Source organism: Chrysochloris asiatica, unplaced genomic scaffold, assembly GCF_000296735.1.
Source record: "Chrysochloris asiatica unplaced genomic scaffold, ChrAsi1.0 scaffold00037, whole genome shotgun sequence".
Classification (NCBI taxonomy): Eukaryota; Metazoa; Chordata; class Mammalia; order Afrosoricida; family Chrysochloridae; genus Chrysochloris; species Chrysochloris asiatica.
Genome location: NW_006408555.1, coordinates 5,058,742 through 5,081,496, shown reverse-complemented (window position 1 = coordinate 5,081,496; position 22,755 = coordinate 5,058,742). Strand labels below are relative to the sequence as shown.

Here is a 22,755-nt window from a genome sequence, read left to right as displayed (position 1 = left end):
CTCCTGACCGGGTCTGCATGGTCTGCATCAGATTCCCCTTATTTATTATTTAAGGGACGCTGCCTGTCTTAGGGGGTCAGTGCGAATTCCTCAGTCTTACCCGTCATTGAAACTCATTGCAGCATAGCAATGGCTCTGTCTTAGGTTGCCAAGGTTTGGGTGACATTTTTTGACTTCAATTCTAACTGGATGATGATAGTGCACCTTGTGCCGCCCCGTAGTTTAAAGTTGTCTGCAGCGGCTCCCCTTTACTTCCTCCTGCGCTGGTTTGGTGTAGATGTATCTCTCGTGGCGTCTTGTGTAATCAAGGCTAGGATGGTGTCTTCACACGGGGGGAAACTAGGCTGCTTTTATGTTTTATGTTTCCAGGGTTCAATTCCTGGCCAAACCACCTTCATGCGCTGCCTCATCCATCTGTCAGTCGAGGTTTACTTGTTGCTGGGATGCTGAGTAGTTTTCATTGGAACTCCCAGACTCAATAGACCAGGAAGAAAGGCTTGGCTCTCTACTTCTGAAAATCAGTGAAAACTCTATGTGCAGTCCCAATGTGCTTAGATCTGTCTTGAGTCCGAGGCTGACTAGGCAGCGTAGAACAACATGACCATTCTAGCTGGTCTGACCTTGTCTGTAGTCATATTTTTGTTGCTCTTGAAAACCACACAGCTAACCGTACACAGTTCCACACTTCCTGTCCCAACCATTGCTTGTTATCTCTGATGGGTTTGTTTTACCCTCTGATGGGTTTGTACTGCATACTTTGACCCTCAGTGATATTTTGGAAGGAAAACCTTGCAGGTTTTATTTTGCTAGAGGCTTTTTGAAAAATACCCTGTCCAAATTCTTCTTGTTGTTATGTGCCGTCGAGTCGGTTCTGACCCACAGCGACCCTGTACAGGGTTTCCGAGGGTGTAAATCTTTACGGGAGTAGAAAGCCTCGTCTTTCTTCCACGGAGCAGCTGGTAGTTTCAAACCGCTGACCTTAAGGTTCGCAGCCCGAGCCCTGTATATATACCTAACTCACTCCCATCGAGTTGATTCCCACCCAGCGACCCTACTCAGAGTTTCCGAGACCGCAAACCTTTACAGATGCAGACAGCCCTTTCAGTTTATCACGGAGCAACTGGTGGGTTTGAACTGCCGACCTTGTGGTTAGCAGCCCGACATATAGCTTTCAAGTCTCTTTTGTGGACTACAAAACTTTCAGAGATTTTAAAATCTATTTTGCTTTCATGCTTTATTATTTTTCGCTGACTTAAACCAACACTGCAATGCAAACCACAGGTTGGCAATTTGATCCTACCAGCTGCTCTCTGGGAGAAAGATGAGGGTTTCTGCTCCTGCAAAGATTGTACAGCCTCCGAAACCTTGTCCAGGGTCACTGTGAGTCAGAACTGACGAGACAGCACATAGCAACAAGAATCCAGTGTACTTACAATGAGACTATTAGTGGTTAGTGTAAGGGACTCCTCTGGTCCTGTCGTGGGGTAAGTCTTGAGCTGCTAATCAGAAGGTCAGCATTGGAGCCCACCAGTAACTCAGAGGGAGAGGTGAAAGAGTCCGTCTGCTCTCGTAAAGACTGGCAGCTCTTTTCTGTGCTGTCCGGTCGGTCTTTGTGAGTCAGATGGAGTGGAGGCCAGGATTGTGGTTTGGGCAGTACTTAATGTCTGTCTTTCCTGAATCCTGTGACTTATCATGTTTCATTTGAGTGATGGTCACCATTAGCTCTCTTCAAAACTCTCTTCTCCAGGGCGTCTCTGTTTCAAATGCAGGTGATTTGGGAGAGCCATTTTAACTGTTCTTTGCAGAAAAAGAGTGCTCATCTGCTCAAATTTCAGAGATTCTGCAGTTTTGGGAGCATCTCCCTATTGTCCTTCATATGAGTATTTTGTGCACTGGATGCAAAATCCTACAATTGAATTCATCGTTTCCCTTTGGAGCCTGTGGAGCTGCGGGCAGAGCTGGGCACCAATGGTGGCCAGGAGAAACCAGTCCAAGTGGAATTTTCCCTCCTTAGAAAAGCACTTGTCTTTCTCAGAGTTCAGTTAACCAGTTAACGTTGAATCCCTGCCACATTCCCAACTCTGCGTCTCTGCTCAGTCTGTGGTCTTCACCTTTAAAATGTTTACCAAGAATGGCCTTGTTCATTTGTCTGAGCCTGCTGACCACTGGACTGTGGGTGTTTGGATCGTCTCTTAGGACAGATAGTCAATAATTCCAGTGCCCTGGGATGGCAGACCCTGAAATGAATTCTGCCGCAAATTCCTTCTGGTCATAGTCTGTCCCCAGCGTGCCCTGGCTCAATGCTGGGCATCAATGTCCACCTCCATCCCTCCCAGTCTGTGGGCATCTCTTTGGGGCCTCTCTCCATCCCTCATTCAGGCTCCCCTGCTCTCCGCCCCTGCTCCATTTCCCCGTCTCTCTGTCTCCCACCCTGTTTCTCATTGTGCAATTATTGCTAATTAATTCCCAGTCAGAGTGATGGATGGCTTAATTTACTTTCCTTGAGAGCCCTGTTTGCTCTTGCTTTGCTAGGGACTGGGCAGAACTCCAAGGTGGCTAAGGTGGAGGAGACCAGGAGAGCAAGTCAGGGCAGAGATTTGAGAGAACCTCGGGTCCACAACCCAGACTCGTCGTCCTGGCTCCTGACCCTGAGAGAACCAGGCGTGCCCGACTTAGTGGTGTGACCTCTGCGAGCAGAGCGGGGTCACTGCAGCATCTGCCTTAGAAGGTTGTGGTGAAAAATGTCCAAATAGATAGTAAATGTGAATCACAGTGTGGTCCTACAGGAAATATACATGGTGGGAGCTACTGTGATGAAGGACAAGTACAAAGAGGTGGAGGAGCGAGTGGTGGTGGCGAGAATGCTGCTGGTGGTGGTCATCATGATGGTCATCGTGGTGGTCATGGTGGTGGTCGTCAGTCATGGAACCCTACAGCTTTCTGCAGTCCAAGGGGGCTCCAGCAGCCTGGGGAATGACTTTGTTAGGATCTCTTGACAAAAGAGAGGAAATTCTGTCTTGAACCACGGAGTAATAAAGCTTTTGGAAAATCCCCTTTATCCATCTTTTCCCAGGACTCCTCTTCTCCTGCACCTGCTAAGGCTTCCTCTGGGTGCCTCTTACACTCCCCTCCTTTTACATTCCTGAGCCTGAGGTCCATCCTTTAGGGAGCCAACCGAGACTCTTTGCTGCTTTTAATTTTCTTCTGTTTCTCTGAGCAGCAGCATAAAGATCCAGGAGCCCCGAGAATCCTCCTTGAAGGAGGAAGGAGGGGGAGAGGAGGTTGTGAATTCTTCGGTCGTTGTCTTTATCCCTGCTGTCAACTCCATCACCATCACCAACTCCACTGTCACCTCTACCTCCATTACCATCACCACCATCACCGTACCACCATCGTCATCATCACCATTATCACCGTCATCATCATCACCATCACCATCACCATCACCATCATCATCACCATCATCATCACCTCTACCTCCATTACCATCACCACCATCACCGTACCACCATCATCACCATCACCACCATCATCATCATCACCATCATCATCATCACCATCATCATCATCACCATCATCATCATCATCACCATCATCATCATCACCATCATCATCATCATCACCATCATCATCATCACCATCATCATCATCATCATCACCACCATCACCATCACCATCACCACCATCACCGCCACCATCATCGCCACCATCATCATCAACATCACCATCATCATCACCACCATCACCACCATCATCACCATCACCATCATCATCACCATCATCACCACCATCATCAACATCACCATCACCACCACCATCATCATCATCATCACCATCACCTCTACCTCCATTACCACCATCACCACAATCACCGTACCACCATCATCACCACTATCATCACCCCACCACCATCGCCATCACCATCATCTCTAGCACCATTAACACCATCTTCAGCATCACCACACTACCACCCCCCACCCTGTATCTGCCCTCCATCACCACCTCCACCTCCTTGTACTTCTCCTTCGGCATTGCAGTAGCTCCCATATTGAGCATTTGCTGGGTAACCATGCTGTGATTCACATTTCATATCTATTTTGACATCTCTCGTTACAACCTTTTAAGGTAGGGACTGCCGTGACCCCACTCTGCTTGGAAAGATCACAGAGCCAATAAGAAGTAGAGCTTGGGTCCCAGTTCTGGTGTCTGAACTCAGAGTCTCTACCTCAGACACTCCATAGCCACCAAGATGTAGAGACAGTGGGCTCCCTTCCCCCTGCAAGGTAGCACGCCCGTCCTGTGTCCCACACATACCTATCTGTACTGGACTCCACACCTGCATAGGTTCCCCTCCTGCATAGGCTTGTGGGCCCAACTGCTTTCTGCTCTGTGCCCCTCCCCTCCTGCGCAGGTGTACGAGGGCGGGAGCAACGTGGATCAGTTTGTGACCCGCTTCCTCCTGAAGGAGACGGCCAATCAGATCCAGTCGCTGCTGAGCTCTGTGGAGAGTGCCGTGGAGGCCATTGAGGACCAGACCAGTCAGATCCGGTGCGTTGGTGGGCAAGGCCCCACTTGGAGGCTCACTTAGGGGCCGGCCGTGCCCACACCTGCCTGCAGCTTCCTGTGGGATGGTTCTGTTCTGGGAAGCTGGTTGACCTTGAACAAGCTGTTGTATCTCTGTGTGCCTTAACTTCCCTTCTGTAAAATGGGGACAGTAACGCGAGGATTCAGTGAGATGATGCGGGTTTCAGAGACCGCCTAAGCACATGCAGTAACATGCTTTCCAGACACCATTGACAGCCTCGGCTGATTTAAACCCCGTGACCTCAGGGGCCGCTTACTCCGGGTCTGAGGGACACGTTTAATTTGTGGCTTGTTTGACCCCCCTCCCCCACTGCTTCTGTGTGCCTCCCCCAACCCTAGGATCCTGCTGTGCACCCACAGCACCTGGGGAGGGTGGGCATCAGGGGCCAGGACTGGAGAAGGCGGCCATGCTCAAAGGACAGAGCCCAGTGCGGGCGGGGCCTTAGCTGTGCACCTGTGTGGGTGGTTAGGGTTTGTGTTATGTGTGTCTGTCTGTCTTGCCTCGTCTTTTTGCACGTGGGGATTGGCCAGTCACCCAGCATCTGTTGAACATTCACTGTGTGTGTGTGGCATCTACAGTGAGCAACCGGTGCCAAGTGTGTCAGGGCGTGCAAGGGGCTGTGCGTGTGTGTCAGGTGTGGACATTCCATGTCTAGTTGGGCTCCCTTTGGTGCAAAGACCCCGCCTCGCCTCCTTGTGATGCCTGGGGGTGGACCTTGTTGTCTGCCAAGTTGGGGGAGCTGAGTGTTGGGGTACTGGTTCCACCCCACCTCTTCCTTGGTGCTGAGGTCCAGGGTGTGGGGCAGGAGAAATACTAGGGCGAGTGCTGGACCCCAGCATGCAGGTTAGAATGCAGTTAGAGTTCAAACCCCAGCTCTGTGACTTTGACTAAGTCACTGCTTTATGGCCTCCATTTCCTCTAACACCAAGCAGGTAACACCCACCTCACGGGGTGGGGCTCCACAGGGGCATCCATGAACAAGAAGGCTGCACTGAATCAGTGTCAAAGGTGCTGAAAGTTTCATTTGGGGCCTAGCACCCTAACCACGATTTGTGTTTCCCCTGTGCTCTCTGCAGACAGACCCACTGCAAACCCAGCCACGGAGTTACAGAGACTTGGTATGGAAACGCTACACCACCCTATACCCCCAACCACAAGCTTGTGGCTACTGACCAAGTAAAGAGCCTTCCCACTGGTGAGAGGGGAACTGGGAGGACTGGGGGAGGCAGCAGCCCCCGGGAAAAGCCCAGGACCCCTGCAAGCCGGCCTTGCCCCCCCCCAGTCTTGCTGTCCTCCTCCGCAGTCACGGCAGATGCCAAGGAGGCGGGCCTGGAAGCCCAGGTGAGCAGGCTGGCGGAGCTGATCGGGAGGCTGGAGAGTAAGGTGAGTCCACCTTGCTCTCCCGGAGTGGGCGGTGAGGCCTGGGGATGCAGTGGGCACAGGGGAGCTGGGAAGATCATCACCAGGTGCACTCTGGGGATTGAGGTCCGGTGGACTCCAGGGCCTATTTTCATTGTGGGGGCAGGAGACAGGACTAGGGGATTTCATCACCAGAAGGGGGGGGCGGGGTCCTGGCTTCTAAGAGCTTTAGATGAGGGTGACCGAATTGGGGGAAAAACTATCCAGCTTTAAGCAGTGTGTTGTTGAGTATCACTGAGTGGTGCCCCCATATGTATAGAACCGCTCCACAGGGTGTTTAAGGCTGGGACCTTTCAGAAGCAGTAGCCAGACCTGTCTCCTGAGAAGCCTCTGGCTGGGTTCAAAGCACCCCCTGTCCGTGAATCATTGAGCACTTAACCTTTGATGCCACCCTCCCTGGGACTGCCAGCAGCGGTAACTCGTGTACAGGTGTCCAGACAGTATGTCCATTGGGTGGGGGAAGACATAATGGATGCTGCAGCAGGTAACCAGGCTGTGTGACCAGCCACCAGTGGAATGCCCTCTCAGATCTCGAGTCTGAAGAGAGTAAAGTCTGGAGAGGTCCTGTTAAGGGCTTTCACACCTGGTTGCTGTAAATGCCAGTAAAACTTCTAGAGAGCCTGTATAGGGTTTCCGAGGAGCAGCTGGTGGGTTTGAACAGCAGACCTTTCAGTTAGCAGTCCAGGGCTGCCCGCACAGTGCCACAGGTAGCATTTAATAGTATCAAGGTGAGCAAATTACTATGTTTAGACAGGGACACCTGAAGCTATGTGTGCTCCGCACCCACGCACCTGCATGAGATGATGCGGCTCCCTCCCCATGTTGCTGATGGAGGGGATTTTCCGGGCCTTAGGTGTTTGTTTTAGGTCTTCACTGGGGCTGGCTGCTGGCCTCCGCAGCCTGAGGGCCATCATTTATAGCCAGGCCAAAGCTTGGGGGCTCACCAGCGGTGGAATGAATGAAGCCCGCTGCAGGAGGGAGCAGCTCAGCAGGGACCCAGACCCTGGTTGTCATAACAACTCAGCGGGCAAAGCTCAGGGAGGCTCTTTGAAGCTTATTTTTAGCGCCCTAGTCGCCCTAACAACTGTGCTGGAAGCCTAGAGCACCTGGGCGTCCTAGAGACGAGGAGGGGGGGGTGATACACCAATCCGAGCTTGACTTCCATTGCTGGCCCCACCCCCAGGGACCCACCTACCTTGCCTCTGACTCCGGAGGACGTAGGGGTTGGAGGGGGATGTGGGGTACTTGTGTATATGTGTGTGTATACGTGTGTCCCCCGCCAGGTGTGTGTTCTGAGAGAGACCCAGTGTGCTCTTGTGGTGGGTGAGCCAGGACAGGCACCGAGGTGGAGTTTATTGGGATGCCCTAGTGAAAGAACGGGAGCCGAGGGTCTGAACGTGAGACTTTGGATCTAACCTGGACTCTCCCCCAGCACCATTGGCCTTCAGAACCTGGGTTCTCACCTGTGTACTCATCTACACTGGCTGACATCGTTAGACATGGTCACCTCATTTTAGCAGAGGCTGTGCAACATCATCACATCAACCCAGTGCTCAGGGATGAGAGGGCAGTCCAGACTGCTGTTACGTCAGGCCTGTTAGTACAGCTGCTAACCGCAGTCAGCAGTTCAAATACACGAGCTGCTCTGGAGAAAGGGGAGCCTACTCGCTCCATCATGATTTAGTCTTGGAAGACCCTATACAGGTTGCTGTGAGTTGGAATTGGCTATGGCAGTGGGTGTGGGTACGGAGTCAGGGCCTGGTATGTGGGTGCTGGAGGCGATTGTGGTTCTCGGGGTTGTGGTCAGCAGCCTGGATTCAGGGTGTGAGCTGGGATCCCAGTACAGTGGATCGTGGATGGCAGTGCTCTCCCAGCTCAGGGCCCGCAGTGTCCAGGAGCACTTTACTTTCTCACGTCAGTTGATCTCAACAGAGGGGTCATCCTTCTCTGACTCGGCAGCTTCCAGGAGCAGCCGCAGCTTTGCTGTTACTGGGCCTGTACTTGGCGCCATGCCTGTATCTGTCTGTCTGTCCTCTCCGCACTCAGACAGCAACCTTCTCTAAGACTCATAGTGACCCTCCTTGTAGCGCCCTGGAACTGCTCCGTGGGGGTTTCTAGGCTCTAATCTTATAGGAGCTCTGATAGTGTAGTGGTTACGAATTGGGCTGCGAACTGCAACGTCAGCAGTTCAAAACTACCCATTGTTCTGCAGGAGAAAGATGAGGTTTTCTGTTCCCCTAAAGAGTTACAGCCTCAGAAACTCGGTACAGGGTCGCTATGAGTCGGAACCAACTCCACGGCACATTAACAACACTCTTTATAGGAGCGGATTGCCTAGTCCTTACTCCGATGAAAGTACCCAACTTTCGGTTAACATGGGGAGCAAGCATTTAACTGTTGAGTCACCAGGCTGCTTATTATGCCATTAACATGGTCAGACCCGTGGTATGGGGTTCAGGTGTGGTGGGGACCCTCACCTCTGTCCCGGGCCACAGCTCTCCTCTCCTTCTCTTTCAGACCCTCTCCTTTGACCTGCAGCAGCGTTTGTCTGATGATGAGGGTACCAACACGGTGAGGCCCCTCCCAGCGCTGTCTCTGGGGTCAGAATGGGGTTGTGGTGGGTCTGAGAGACACGGACACCCCCCCCCCCCCCCCGAAAGACATCTGTGTGCATGTTTGCAGCGTTTTCAGAACTGCTGATTTGGATCTTATACGTGCAGAAATGAAATGTGTCCATCAGGAGAAGGGTTCGGGTTTGTTTCTGCCCATGGTCTCCTGTCCCCATGCAGGGAGGGCTGGGCCTGAGGCCGGGGGTGGGTCTGGCAGGCTCATGCCTCCTTCTGCCCACAGCACCTGCAGCTGGTCCGGCAGGAGATGGCTGTGTGTCCAGCCCAGCTGAGCGAGTTCCTGGAGTCCTTACGGCAGTACCTACGGGCCACCGCCGGCGAGAGGGACTGTTCGCAGTGAGTGGTGGATGGAGGGGGCACCCCCGGGAACAATCCAAACTTCAGAAACAGTCTTGTGGGTGGTAAAGAGAGTGGGGTTCCAATCCAGGCCCTGTGGACTTCCTGCCCATCTGGGCCGCACTCTGGGGCATGACAAAGCAAAGTGCGGGGAGTGGAGTGTGAAGACTCTGCTTACCAGCTGCTCACCTTAAGGTTGTTGTCATACACATCTAATAGATGGAGGGAGGAAAGGAGTTGGTGAAACACCCAGGTAAAGGCTGAATGATTAGTAGCAGCCACCGATCCTGTTCATCAACCCCCCTCAGCAGGTTGGGGTACGCTGAACCAACAGCCCCAATGCTGTCTCTACTCCATGGATGGACTGCCTCTCGGGGGCCTTGCCCCCAGTTTCCTGCCCTAGGACCCAGGCTGGCGTTGATGCGCGGCCCCATCTGAGGGATCTGAGAAAGACCATTCCCAGCCCTCAGAGCTGATGGTGCCCAGACTTCTCTGCTGCCAGGAGCCGGAGTCAGAGCTCCAACTGTGCCGGCCCTCCCCTGGGCCCACACCAGCTTGTCCTGGCTGAGTGCTCCTGTTTGGGGAGGGGGTCAGGTGATGATGGAAACTCGAGGACAGGATCCTTGTTGAGAAGGCGACTTTGGGAGGGACGTGGGCACCAAAGTCTGTAGCCTCTGAGGGAAGAACGTTCAGGCCAGGGGGCGGCCCACAGGGGTAGAGTCCTCAGTCCACCAGACAAGCATGGGCATACTTGTGTTTACTATCCTAGTTTCACCACATCTTAAGTATGCACAAGTAAACTAGTGCTTACCTTGCAGGAAGGGCAGCATGTGAGGGGCATGGGGGATTTGGGGCCTGGATCAGAGCCATCCGGCATCTCCTACAGGGAGGGGGGATGGAGGGAGGTTCAGATGATCTGAGACGTGGGGCTGGGGGTGTGCACCTGGGGGGATAGTGAGGAGGCGGTGGAAGCCGTTCAGTCACTTTGGTCCCCAGGGTTGTACATAGTGTGGCCCTACGGGGGCAGTACCTTGTGTGCAGCACACTGGTGCGCAGTAGGACTTCCACGGCCTATCCTTGTGTGCCTGCATGTGCTCAGTGTGGCAGCACCCACGTCTCTGGATACTCTTGCCTGCCAGCACCCATGCCTCCCCATCTGGTGACATCTCACGGAAGGCCCACAGCTCTTGAGGTGGTTTTAGCCGCAGCAGAGTGAACCAGTGCTAGTCAGCCTCTTCTCCTGGGTGGGAAACCTACAGTAGCCGGCAGTGAGGCATCGCCCCCTCTTGATGATTCTCCTGGAGGGATGCTGCGTGTGTGAGGAGGAACTGGCCGCCAAAACAGGGTCAGAGTGGGACCATCTTTGGGCCCCGACTTCTAGGAGGTGATCCCGACACCACGGGCTTGTTCTGTTCAAGGCAGAGTCCCTCTCAGTGACAGCCCTTTTGAGTCACCAGCAGGTCTGCTGTCCATGACAGTGCCACCCCGATGTGTCTGTGGGTCATCTGGTCAGGAGAGCATTCCCAGCAGAGTAAGCACATGTAGGCCTCCTGGTCTGGGCTCTGCGTCCTCACCAGCGTCTCTCCTCCCCCTGCAGCATTGCTGCTATGAGACTGTCAGACGGTTTCACCTTTGTTGTCTACGAGTTTTGGGAAACTGAGGAGGACTGGAAGAGGTGGGTGCCGCGGGTCCCTTGTTCCAGTGCTGAGCCCAGGCCCACCGCACTGGCTCTGGGGACAGGGATGGAGCCCCCAGGCCTTGGCGTGTTCATTTGCACAGGAGGGTGTGAGCAGGGGAGCCCCATGAGCTGTACCCTAGACCTGCCCCATGCTCCTCTGGGAACCCAGTCAGGCCCTTGTCCTCGGAGGGCTGGGCTCCTTGTCCGGGCTGGTGCCTCAGAGCTGACCTGGCCCCTGGTTACAGGCATCTGCAAAGCCCAGTATGCAAGGCCTTCCGGCACACCAAGGTGGACACACTGAGCCAGCCTGAAGCCCTGACTAGGGTGTCTGTGCCAGGTGAGGAGGGAGGGCACAAAGGTCTCTGATTCCAAAGCCTAGAGGAAGCAGGCCTGAGGGAGTGAGGAGGCCTAGGGGGCACCGACCGATGTTCAGTGAGGGGAAAGGGCACTCCCAGTGCAGGGCCTGGGCCATGGTCAGGCAAGAGCCAGGATGGGGGGGGAACGTGGCCACAGCAGGTTTGGGGCTAGAGTGGATTAGCTAGAGTCCAGACGCCATGCCCACGGGAGCCCAAGACCCTAGTGCTACTGTTCCTAGCCAGAGGGATTTCTCCTCCATTGTAGAGGCCGCAGGCCCATCTCTTAGCTTACTTCCTCTCTGAGGCCCCCTACTCTTTCGGGCAGCCCCCTACTGTCTCCCCCATGGGATGGGGGAGTGTCACTTCCTCTAACCTGGATCCCCTCCCCTCGTGTCTCTCTCTAGCTGCTTGGTGCACAGGGGCACGAGACTGAGCCCTGAGGAGCACGCCCACACACTTCTAATTAAGAATGTATTTCCCCACCTTTGGAAGCAAAGGCCCCTACTTCTGTCCACCCACATCCTCGCCTCCTGATCACCCTGTCGCCCCCACCCACCCACCAGCACATGCATGATCCCACCCCTGTGCCCCTGGAGCTCCGGCAGCCAAGGGCTCAACAAGACCCGCCCTGCCCCTTCCCCCCACTCCCTGCTGTAATGACCTGTAGGAGCCAAGACCCTGTAGTGCCCAACCCAGGTCTGGCTAGGCCCTGGGCCTGAGCCCACGCTCATGTGGCCAACGCAACGCAGGCACCAAATAAACTCCGGTTGGGAACGTCCGTGTACTGTGTCTGTGTCCAGTTCTCTGGTCGCTGCCAGGCCGTTTAGTGGATGGAACCTGTGAGGATGCTAGGGACCCCTTCTTAGCCTGAAAACAGGACCAAGTGAGCTCTCCGAGCCTCAGTTTGTTACTCTGTGAACTGGGAGATGCTCAGCGTACTCCTCACTAGGGACAGGCACCTCAAAACCGTGACAGTCACGAGAGAGTCATCCGTGACACTCCACACCACAGCCACTCGATGGCTGCACTGTGAATCAAGGTCCTGAGACCAGAGGAACTAGATGGTACCTGGCGACCACTTCCATGAGCTCTGAAAGGGGTCACTTAGCAGTTTCTAGATAGAGTGGGAGAAAATGTGGCACAAAACACCAGGCTCCTGGTCAGACAGACAGTGTGGAACCCTGAGACCATGGCCCCGAGTCATCCTTCAGCCAAACAAGACACAAGTCTATAAGGGGACCACCACCACTAGGGAGATAAGTTTATCTTAGAATAGATCATCAGCAGGGCATCCTTTACCCAAGGACAAAGTTCTGAAGGCCTAGGAGAGGAGGAGGAACGGAATGGGAAACAGGGAGGCTACGAAGGATCAGTGATGGGACGTTCAGGGCTGCAATCAGTGACAAGACCGAGCGTATATGAGTTACTGAACGGAAGCCTGCAGAGAAACAGAGCCGTAGCCACTGATGGCAGGCTGATAAAGTGCTACAACTGCTGAGGAGAACAGTTTGGCACTTCCTCAAAGCAGAATAACCATGTGACCCGGTAATGCCACTCCTAGGCATGCGTGGGACTTCCAAAAGTTAGTGGGAAAACGGAAATAAAACATAATGGGATTTCTCCCCAAACTTTTCGAAGCTCCCTCACACACCAGTAAGATCTGAAAGCAGAGATTCAAGACGTGTTCACCAACGTTCAGTGCAGCCAAAAGGTGGACAGGCCCTGAATGCCCACCAGCAGATAATGGGCAGAAGAAATGTGGTCCATGCAACACAGACAGGAGACATCAAGTTCTGATAGACACTACAGCCTGGATGAGGACACAAAGCCGAGTCAGATCACACCATGTGAGAGTCTACAAGAAGCAGATGCACAGAGACCGGAAGTCGAGGCACTGGGGAGACAGGAGAACAGTTACCCATACAGCATTGTGAATGCATCGAGTGACATTGAATGGAAAGTAGTAAAGTTTCATGTACATTTCACCACAATAAAAAAAAAAAAAAAAGGGTAATTTTTTTTTTTTAAAAAAAAAAAAAAAAAAAAGGGGGTTGGGGTGGAGGTGACAACAGCTTTGAGGAGGGGGTTCCTCTAATCGATTTGTTCACCCCAGCCCCAGGTCAGTGTTCTAAGTCTGCTGGAGACGCTCCAAGACTCCCCTTCCACACCCCGGTCCTGCTTACAGGACACACCTTCAGACACAAGAGTCCCAAGGCCAACGAGGACCGGGAGAGAGGTAGCCCTCTCCTGAGGCAGCACAGAGACGAGACAGGTGGGTCCCTGGAGAGTGGACAGAGGACGGTGGTACAGCCTCCCTACTCCACTGGTCCAGTTTCCAGCCGTTAGCAATGTCCTCCTCCCCTGCGAAGGCCCTGCTGCCCCGGCAGGTCTGGGTGCTGCTCACACTGGAACAAAACCAGCGGAACACAACCTGGGCTCAGGGAAGACCCCCCTCTGCATGCCTGGGCGGAAGGTCCTTACAGGGTTCTGTCACATGTAAAACAGATGCCGCTCACGCCCCCTGCTGGCACCGTCACTAAGCACACATGCCGCCCCTGCTCCTACAGACACTGGTACTTTTCCGACCAGCTCAGCTATTTAAAAACAATCTCCTCAAGGGCTGAGACTTTCCGGGGGAGACAGGGGGAACCCTCGCAGCTGGGTGTGCTATGCTCCGTCTGTCCGTCAGCCCCACTGCCCCAGCTGCAGCATCTGGGCTGCTGCCAGCCCACAGGCACTGAGAGTCTTCAAACCTCCTCACAACGAGTGGGTGAGGACAGGCTCTGAACAGATCAAGTCTCAACCCTGAAAGGTGCAACTGCGCCCCCTTAATTTACGCTCTAGAATCACACATGAAATCAAGCACTGTGCAGCCACCAACCCCAGCTGCACACTGTCCTAGACAGCAGATCTGAACATAGAGACCAGGGAGGGCAGGCAACTTCCCAGAGGTCACACAGCAAATGTGTGGCAGAGTTTGGATCCAAACCCAGTGCTCCTTGCTCCACAACCTGAATTCTACACACCAGACCACACTACATCCAAACACAGGCAGGTAATAAAAGTTAAACACAAGATCAACGTAAACCAAATACCAAACCAAACCCAAGGCCATGGAGTCAATTCCGATTCATAGCTACCCTGGTTAGGGGTTCTGAAGCTGTAAATCTTTATGGAAGCATCTTTGTCACATGGAGCAGTGGGTGAATTTGAACTGCTGATAAGCAGTTTTTGGTTAGCAGCCCAATGCTTATCCCACAGTGCCACCAGGTTACCACAGGGTGTCAAAATTCCACTCCGCGGTACATCCTATAGCCAAATAAAGGGAAACAGGTGCTTCAACCAACACATAGATGTGAACGTTCACAGCAGTCTACCAATACAAACCACCCCAAAGTCCACCAACCGAGGCATAAACCGATGTGGTGTGAATACAGTACCATGAAGAGCAGGTGTGAAAGGTGCCAGTCGTGAAGGACCACGTGTAACTCAGAGAGGGTGACCCATACTTGTCCTACCTATGTCTTTGTGCTGTGGCCTCAGCTTCAACGGGGCGAGCTCAGTCACGAGGAGATCTTTGTAACTGTCACAGATGGAGACACGTCATGTCCCCAGATCCCTGGCCCAGCTCTCCTTAACGTTTTGTGCCAGACCACTTTCCTCCTGCTATGCTTTCTTGGCTCTCGGTTCCTCTGTTTTCTCTTTTCTCCTTGGCTGCTAGGAAGCTCAGTCTTCACTTGGCAATCTCGACCTCGGTTTTTTGGAACTAAAGATGCCATTGCCCGAGAGTCTGCTGTGTGTGAGATGCTCCACCTGCTGTCCTGGGTGGGCTATCACCGTTAAGCTCTAAACTGATCCTGCATGGTACTCAGCATTCCCATTCTGCTGGAGGAGATGAAAATTTGTACCTGAGGGTCATACATTAGACCCAGGTGCTGAGAGACCAAATGGCAGAACTGGGGCTCAAAACCAAGAGTCTGGCTCCATCGTACTTTGTGGTAGAGCCCTGACCCGACACACTTTCTCCAAGGACCCTCGTGGGGAGGGTCCACCACAGCCTGGCCTTGCTGGCCAGCTTCCACCTAGGCTGTTAGCATGCAAACAGGGTATAAATAATAAGTGACTTATCCATTCTTGCTTCCTGTTCCAGGGAGGTTAATGACCCATTAGGACAATTCTGCCCAGTACACATCCATGTCCCTAAGGCCTTGCCCTGGAAAGCTGTGACCACTAAAACAGGGGGTGGCCAGTCAGAGAGAAGCTTCAGAACGGCCCTGTGTCCTTCCTCCCCTGCCCCCCATTAGCGTCTACTGCTCTGTACCTCACAGGCTCTTCAACTTGCCAAGCCTCAGTTGCCCCACCTGTATAATGGACGTATTAAGAGAACAGCATGTCCAATGAGAGAAGCCAGTTGCTGAAGGTCACACATGGTACGGTTCCATTTATGTGAGGTGTCCAGAAACCCTGGGAGATAGAGATGGTTCATGGCTGCCTGGGGTGAGGGCTCACTGCTACTGTTAAGAGTTCTCTAGAAGGTTCTGAGAAGAGACCAGCACACAGATAGGCAGGTGGAGCAATCAGAGACCTCACGCCACTTCAGGTGGTCTCGAATGCCAGCCCCTCCTCGCCCATGCTGGATCCAGCCAGCTTCAGGGATAACATCTTGGGATAGAGAAAGTGGCCTGAGTCATCGGTGTCCATACGGTCCCCCAGCAGTGGTGGTGTACGTGCATCGAGGACGTGGCTGGGCCCTCCCCTCCATCTGTTCTCATCATGCACAGCCCTCTCTGGGATCTGTACCCCTCAATCCCTGCAGGTCAGGGTCCCTGGGCCCCAACCCCTCCCCAGTACTAAACAGAAGCCCCAAGGAGCCAGTGAAAGAGGCGTCTGTCCATCCATCCGTCCCCGTTTATACTGTAAACAGTGATGTGTGGGCCGTGGTGAGGGAGGGACCCTTGTGTTCAGAACAGCTCCTGGATAGCCGCCACTGTGCTCTGGCCGAAGATGAAGGTGCCCACCAGCACGGAGACCACACCCCACAGCTCCAGACAACACCTGTGGGGGTACAGACCAGTGTCAGCGTGGACCCTCCTGGGTCTCTGCTCAGACACGCTGACACACACTCAGTGTGTCCGTTCCCTGTGGGGACAGTTCTCATCTGTTCAAGGTCCCGCTCGGGACACAGGCAAGAGGAGGACAGGTGCTAGTCCCATGCTATACGCTCCTGGTGAAGTGAGAGAGAGAACTCTTAACACAAGTGGTGGGGCTGGATCAGGCCTCTGGCTCCGGGGCGCGCCAGGAGCCACATTTGCAGCCTCTTAATGTAACCAGAGGAGACGGAAGACAAGGAGGAGTACGCGATAATAAGATTCCTACAAAATGGCAGGGCCAGCAGATATTTCTGGCCCCATTAAGAAGGCCTTAAGGCTCTGTTGTCAAGGACGGAGCATCTGGGGCTGGGTAGCAGCTGGGAGCAGGGAAGGTCCATTCGCCCAGAGTGAACGTGGCTGGCGCGCCACTCTACTGCATCAGACAGAACGCACAAGCCCATTGGGAGAAGCCGGGGTCAAAACAGACTCCGTGTTTCAGAGACCGCTGCAGGGAGGGAAGCTGCTAGCTACAGGGTCACCATATGACCAGGGCGCCAGTTCTAAGACAGAAAACACCTCCCTGCCCAGAAGGGGAGCATGCTAGGCTCTGGGGAAGCCAAGCTGGGGTTCCCGTGGTAGAAAAGAACAGGGAGGCGGAGGTGCCAGCCTGGGACCCAAACCCCTGGCCAACTGTGCCACTGCTGAGAAGGTGGCCTCCAAAAAGGAGTGGCGCTGTGATGTGGCATTGTTTGGAAAGAAGTTCATACACACAGACCTTGCTCTGCTGTGCGTTTCTGACAAACGGAACCTTGTTTGTGGCAACCCTGCTCTAAGCAAGTCCATCAGGGCCATTTCCCATGAGCACATGCCCACACCATATCTCTGAGTCTCACGTTTCTAACCATCTCCTCATGCAGTTTGTTGCACAGAACACAGAACGCAGTCTGTGTGCAGTGGGAAACCTAGCTTTATCACAGTGAGCCGGAACCACACCCGAGTTAACAGGCGGCCATGCTCGATTAGGGTGCGTCCTAAAAGCAGTCAGTGGCATCCTTGTAAGCAGAGTTGCAGGGCAAAGGCCATGTGACCGCAAAGGTTGAAACTAGGGTGATGCAGCCACAAATTAAGGGCTACTGGTGACCACAAGACGCTGGGAGACCAGGAAGGGTCCTCCCCAGAGCTTCAGGAGAGTGCAGCCCTGCTGACACCCTGATTTCAACTCTTGGTACCCAGGACTGTGCTCACACAGCATGTTTCCTTCTCTTGATCTCGGGTTTTCACTCCTGTGAAGTGGGAGTAAGGGCTGTGAAGCACCTGTGGGATCCCTGGGATTGATGGCCGTGACGCTGGCATGTGGCTTGGAGCACAGTCTCTCCTTCAGTGGGGCAGGGTCCCGGTGATGTCGGTCTCACAGGCCGGCCATGGGAGGCGTGGACACCACATGAACTGAACCCGAGGCGCAGGGACGGCAGATGGGGGCAGCTCGGGTCTGTCTGCAGGGCGGGTCTCTTAACACCCGACTATCCCCTTATTTACATCGCAGGGAGAGGAGTGTGGGAAAGGTCTGAGCAGTCAACCTGGTATGGAGGCGGCACCCCACAAGGCTTGCACCTCTGCTGACAGCCCCTCATTCCAGGGCCCAGTGGGGTTCTGTGGAGTCCCAGAGCCAGCTGCCTGATCCTGTCCTGGGCCTGAGCTCAAGCGGCCAGAGGGACACAGATGCCCACATCAAGAAGATGCCACACCACACAGAGCCCCTACCACAGTCCTTGCGCATGGCTGACAGATCTCACAGACACCCAGTTCCTGTGCCGCCCCACAAGGCCCCTCCCCCCCCGTGTGCCCCAAGACTTCACGTCCGTGGGGGTGGGGGGGTGTTGGGGTTACGAAGAGGGTCTCTAAGAGTCTCCTCCCGCCTCGCTCCTGGAGACACTTACCTGAGTCTGGGCCCCAGGGGCTCGATGTCCAGGGCACATATGAGGCACAGACCTGCGAAAGGACAATGGACCCCCTGAGTGTCCAGAGCTCCATCACCATGAGACCCAGCAGGGGCCTGGAGGAGGGGGCCAGGCACAGATGCTGAGGGTACCCCCGCCCCCAGAGCAGAGGGACTAGGAGAGCACCTGGCTGGGAGCTAAAGGATGGTGTTTGCAGGTCACAGAGGACCGAACCTCCTCATGAGGTCCACCTAGTCAGATAATTAATTCTCTTGTGAGGGGAGGCAGCTGGGGTGGACAGAGCAGTGGGTCTGACTCTGAACTCAGCTGCTTTCTAGCTGTGCAAGCCAGGAGTCTAGGGCCTCAGTTTTCTCCCCTGGAGGATGGGTACGCAGCAGTCCCAGAGGCCGAGCTGTTTAAATGGGGAGGTTGTGGCACACCCGTCCTATGATGCTTCATAAACAGGCTGGGCGCTGTCCAGATCAAGGGGGTCCCCACTCTAGCCATGGCCTTGGGTGCACGAGCCAGCAGTGGGGGCCAGGGAGCTGGGTAGGGTGTCTCACCTGGGAAGATGAAGATGAAGAAAGTACTGACGCCGCCGATGATGCCAATGACCTCGCTGAGGTTGGGCAGGAGCAGGGCCATGGTGAGCGTCAGGGCAACCCACGCAGCTGTCAGTGGTACCCGCAGCCCGGGCCTGGCGGGGTCAGTTGGAGCCCCGCAACTCCTCCAACAGTCCTGCACCACTGACCTGGGGGCCATGTGACTGCTGACCAGCTGCCAAGTAACCGGCCCCCTTCCTCATGCCCCAGGAGAACAGCAAGAGGGTGAGACTACAGGGGTGCCTACACCACGTGCTGGCTCAGGGCCCAGCCTGTAGTCACAAGGGGTAGCTGGCACTGTGAGGTTCCAGGGCAGAAAGACAAGGTGATAGCAGCAAAGAGAGCAGGAGCCTACAAGAGAGACAGCAAGACCGACAGACAGGCCGTGCTGCTGCGTGTGGGGAGGAGGGTCTTCTCAATCATCCTGTCTACCGAGTCCTGAGCTTGCTTCTACTGTGGGGACCTGGTGGGTCACATGACTGATAGGTTTCCCTCTTCACTGTGGCTGCTGGGAAGCTCCGTGCTACTTTCTGGTTTTCCAAGCAGGTATGTGGCCATTGTCCTGCAACTCTAACCTGTTTCTCTGTCTTCCCGTAGAGTGTGTTGTCTTCTGTGTGGCAGACATTAAGCCACATTTGTGATTATCTGCCAAACAGCGCAGAGTTCACTTTATTCAGTTCTGCTTCACCGTTCTTTCACAGATTCTGCGTGTTTTACAAACTGACGGTTTATGGCAGCTCTGTGTCAAGCCCTAGCAGCGCTTTGGGTTCAGTGCTGCGCTGCTAAATGCAAGGTCAGGGGTTTAAACCCACCAACTGCTCCACAGGAGAGAGATGAAGCTGTCTGCTCCCGTAAAGATTTACAATCTCAGAAACCCTGAGTTGGCACTGACTCAAAGCCAGTGGGTTTAGGGTTCAGTCATATCAAGCAAGTCTATGGGCACCATTTTCCCAGCCACCTGTGCTCACTTCATGCCTGTGTGCCCAGTTGCTCACCCTCAAACTTCTCATCACACTATTATTTCACACCTCAGAGCAATCCATACACCAAAGCCACTGCCATCCAGTGGGCCCTGACCCATGGTAACTCTAGACACAGTTTCTGAGACAGACCAGGACACCACAGTCGGTTGCAGCCTGAACGTCAGCACCACGCTCGGAGAAGAGGACCACGTGACAACAGAGGCAGAGAGTGAAGAGATGGCGCCACAAACGAGGAGCACCAAGGAAGGCAGGCGACAGACATGAGGCGTGTGGCCCCCAGGGCCCTGGCATGTCATCATCCCTTCAGCTGAGCCTCACCTGCCCAGGAAGAGGACGATGGGGTAGACGGTCACGATAGAGACAGCGAAGAGGACTCGGGCGACGATGACCACCATGTCACTGCCTGGGTAGGACATCAAGATGTCTGCAGAGATGTCAGCCCCGAAGGTCAGGAAGCCGTAAGCCCCTGGGAATGGGGTGGGATCCGGGGAGCGCCGGTCAGAGAAAGACACCCCCCACCTCCCATCCCCCAGGCTGGTCATTCCTGTGCTGAGCCTCAACGCTGACTCAAAGGTGCTGCTGGGCAGAACAGGGCTGACCCCCTCCTCACACGCACTGTCCGTGGGGTGAGTACTCACTGACAGCACGCACCACTTGAGAACTATTAACATCTCTCCTCTGCCTCAGCCATTGCTCTTGCAACAGCTTAACGACTGCACCCATTTTCCAGATGAGGAAAATTAAGAGCAGGCTGCCAACAAGTACCCAGAATCCCACAGCTGGTGTTGGTGGGGCCAGGACTGGAACGTCTCTCTCCCCACCCCCTAGCCATCCTGAGATGCACTCCCTCCGGGCAAGGGCTATCACTTGTCTCAGCTGCAGCCCCTTCCCCTGGGATCCTGTTATCCTGCTAAACAGGGGCCATCTGAATCATGGGCCTCCACTCAAGAGGGGCTGCCCAGCCAGGGAACAGGACACCCAGCAGTCCTTGGGGAGCCATGGACATCCAAAGCTGCCACCCCAAAGGCATCCGGAGTCCCACAGCGGACGACAGAAAGGGCTGCTAGGCTGGGGCAGTGCTGTGTGGCCTTGGGCATGGCCCTGTAGCTCTCTGCACACATCTCACCCCTCTTGAGAGTTCCCAGGACCCCTGTCTCTGTGTGTGTGTGTGGGGGTGGTGGTGAACTGCCCAGAGGACCCCCACCGTGACCATGACTTCTGCCGTCCCCAAGGATGAGGCTCAGCTCTGCCTCCCACAATCTTGGGGAGCCCTCAGAGCCTCCATTTCTGCATCTGTGAAGCAGGGAGCTTTCTGGAGGGTATGAGGGGCAGAGTTAGTGAAACACTTGACATGCTTAGCATGCTTGCTGCCCAGCACATAGAATGCTCCGGAACAGCGCTTATCAGCACTGCCATTTCTCCTGCAGCTCAGCCTAAAACCCCAAAGCCGTCACCTTGATCCTGACTCACAGTGACCCTCCGGGATGGAGTAGAGACTACCCACAAGGTTTGAAAGGCTGTTAGTGCTCCAGGTGGGTTTGAACCGCCAACCTCGTGGTTAGCAGCCCAACGCTACGCCAAGTGCACGAGCAGGGCCTCACCGGTCAGTGAGTAGATGAGACAGCAGGCCAGCAGGGACAGCGTGGAGAGCAGGGCCCAGTGGGAGAGACGCTGGTCACGCAGGCTGTAGTAGATGGAGACCGCGGCTTCGTGACACTGTAGGCAGAGGGCAGCGTGTGGGATCGGGGTGCCCTGGGGGGGAAACCCCACACAGCCACCTGGGGTAGGATGTCTGAGCAGATTGCAGGATGCTTACATGGCAGTGTGCACCACGCACAGACAAACCGCAGATGGAAGGGGAGCAGAGATGGTGGACTCACCAACTTACCCAGCTCCCACTCCCGCCCCCAGGTGTGCTGTTGGCCTGGACAGGGTGTCTGTGGAGTAACTGGCAGGTGTGAACCACCACCCTTGAGGTGAGCAGTCCAGTTTTATCCTACAGCACCACACCAAGACTCCCGGCAGATCTAGAGCTCCCCCAAATCCAAATCCATGCCATTGAGGTGATCTGCACACGGAAGAATGGTTTCCAAGGCTGTCGTCTTTACTGCCTCATCTTTCTTGTGTGGAGTGGCTGGTGGCCTTGAACTGTCCACCTTTGTGTTAGCAGTCCGATGCTATAACCTCTCACCACCAGGCTCCCCACAGCTGGGGCAGTTTCCCAACCTGGGCTGTGTGCATGCTGAGGACCAGGCCATTCACTGAACCATGTGCATTGGGGGAGTGTGAGCAGCACCCCAGACCTCGTCCCTCAGGGTACCAGTGACATCTCCCACCTCCATCATGTGGCAGGCAGCAGTGTCCACAGACACGGGCAGCAGCTGGCCGTAGAGAGATGGCAGGGGACGGACGCATGCTGCTGTGGGTCCTGGTGTGGTAACGGAGGTAGCTGAGCACAGACTGCGTTGTGATGGAGACTTACACACAGGACCCATGCCGAATGCCCACCCTGTGAGCAGGAGCCACTACTCATTTCTCACAAGCTCTGGCGGTGCAGCAGGTAAGCGCTCAGCAGGTTAACAGAAAGGTCGGCGGTTCAAAGTGGCTCTGCTGGAGAATGACCTGGCCAACTAGTTCCTTGAAGGTGACAGCCTAGGAAACTCTGGGGCAATTCTATTGTCATACGGGATGGCGATGGGGCGGAATGGACTCGCTAGCACCCAGAAACTGCAAAGTCTGATCACAAAAGGGGGACCCTGGTGTATGACCAGCGTACAGACGGGCCACCATAGCACAGTGCTCCCTGTGTGCTGTGGGGTCCTCCACACACACACACCTGCTCACATCCCACTGTGATGGAAACCACAGGCCCTTCCTGCCTCTCTCTCTCCTATCTCCTACTCCATGCTACCTGGGCTCTGGGCTCAACACAAAGCCCATGACAGCCCAAGTGTCCACCCACAGAGGGACAAATACACAAGACATGGTCCCTCCACACAGCGCAGCACTCTGTGTAGTGTCTACCCAGAGGGACGAACACACAAGACGTGGTCCCTCCATACAATGTAGCACTCTGTGTAGTGTCTACCCAGAGGGACAAACACACAAAATGTGGTCCCTCCATACAATGTAGCACTCTGTG

At 54.7% G+C, this 22,755-nt stretch overlaps 2 protein-coding genes across 2 annotated transcripts in view; one reads left to right on the top strand and one right to left on the bottom strand.

Annotated features, from left to right (window-relative positions):
* NECAB2 (N-terminal EF-hand calcium binding protein 2) overlaps nucleotides 1–14,844 on the top strand; it is a gene marked incomplete at its 5' end in the record, with an annotated part of 40,629 nt that extends 25,785 nt beyond the window's left edge. Inside the window, 10 exons of the mRNA XM_006860295.1 lie at nucleotides 4,412–4,548; nucleotides 5,662–5,780; nucleotides 5,889–5,968; nucleotides 8,522–8,575; nucleotides 8,855–8,967; nucleotides 10,565–10,642; nucleotides 10,891–10,982; nucleotides 13,187–13,273; nucleotides 13,691–13,771; nucleotides 14,723–14,844. Coding sequence (XP_006860357.1) covers nucleotides 4,412–4,548; nucleotides 5,662–5,780; nucleotides 5,889–5,968; nucleotides 8,522–8,575; nucleotides 8,855–8,967; nucleotides 10,565–10,642; nucleotides 10,891–10,982; nucleotides 13,187–13,273; nucleotides 13,691–13,771; nucleotides 14,723–14,844 — 963 coding nt within the window. The remainder of the gene's footprint in view (nucleotides 1–4,411; nucleotides 4,549–5,661; nucleotides 5,781–5,888; nucleotides 5,969–8,521; nucleotides 8,576–8,854; nucleotides 8,968–10,564; nucleotides 10,643–10,890; nucleotides 10,983–13,186; nucleotides 13,274–13,690; nucleotides 13,772–14,722) is intronic.
* Nucleotides 14,845–15,962: 1,118 nt separating this feature from the next.
* SLC38A8 (solute carrier family 38, member 8) overlaps nucleotides 15,963–22,755 on the bottom strand; it is a 15,922-nt gene continuing 9,129 nt past the window's right edge. Inside the window, exons 6-10 of the mRNA XM_006860132.1 lie at nucleotides 21,215–21,329; nucleotides 19,932–20,079; nucleotides 18,592–18,779; nucleotides 18,029–18,080; nucleotides 15,963–16,056 (exon numbers count right to left, since the gene is read on the bottom strand). Coding sequence (XP_006860194.1) covers nucleotides 15,963–16,056; nucleotides 18,029–18,080; nucleotides 18,592–18,779; nucleotides 19,932–20,079; nucleotides 21,215–21,329 — 597 coding nt within the window. The remainder of the gene's footprint in view (nucleotides 16,057–18,028; nucleotides 18,081–18,591; nucleotides 18,780–19,931; nucleotides 20,080–21,214; nucleotides 21,330–22,755) is intronic.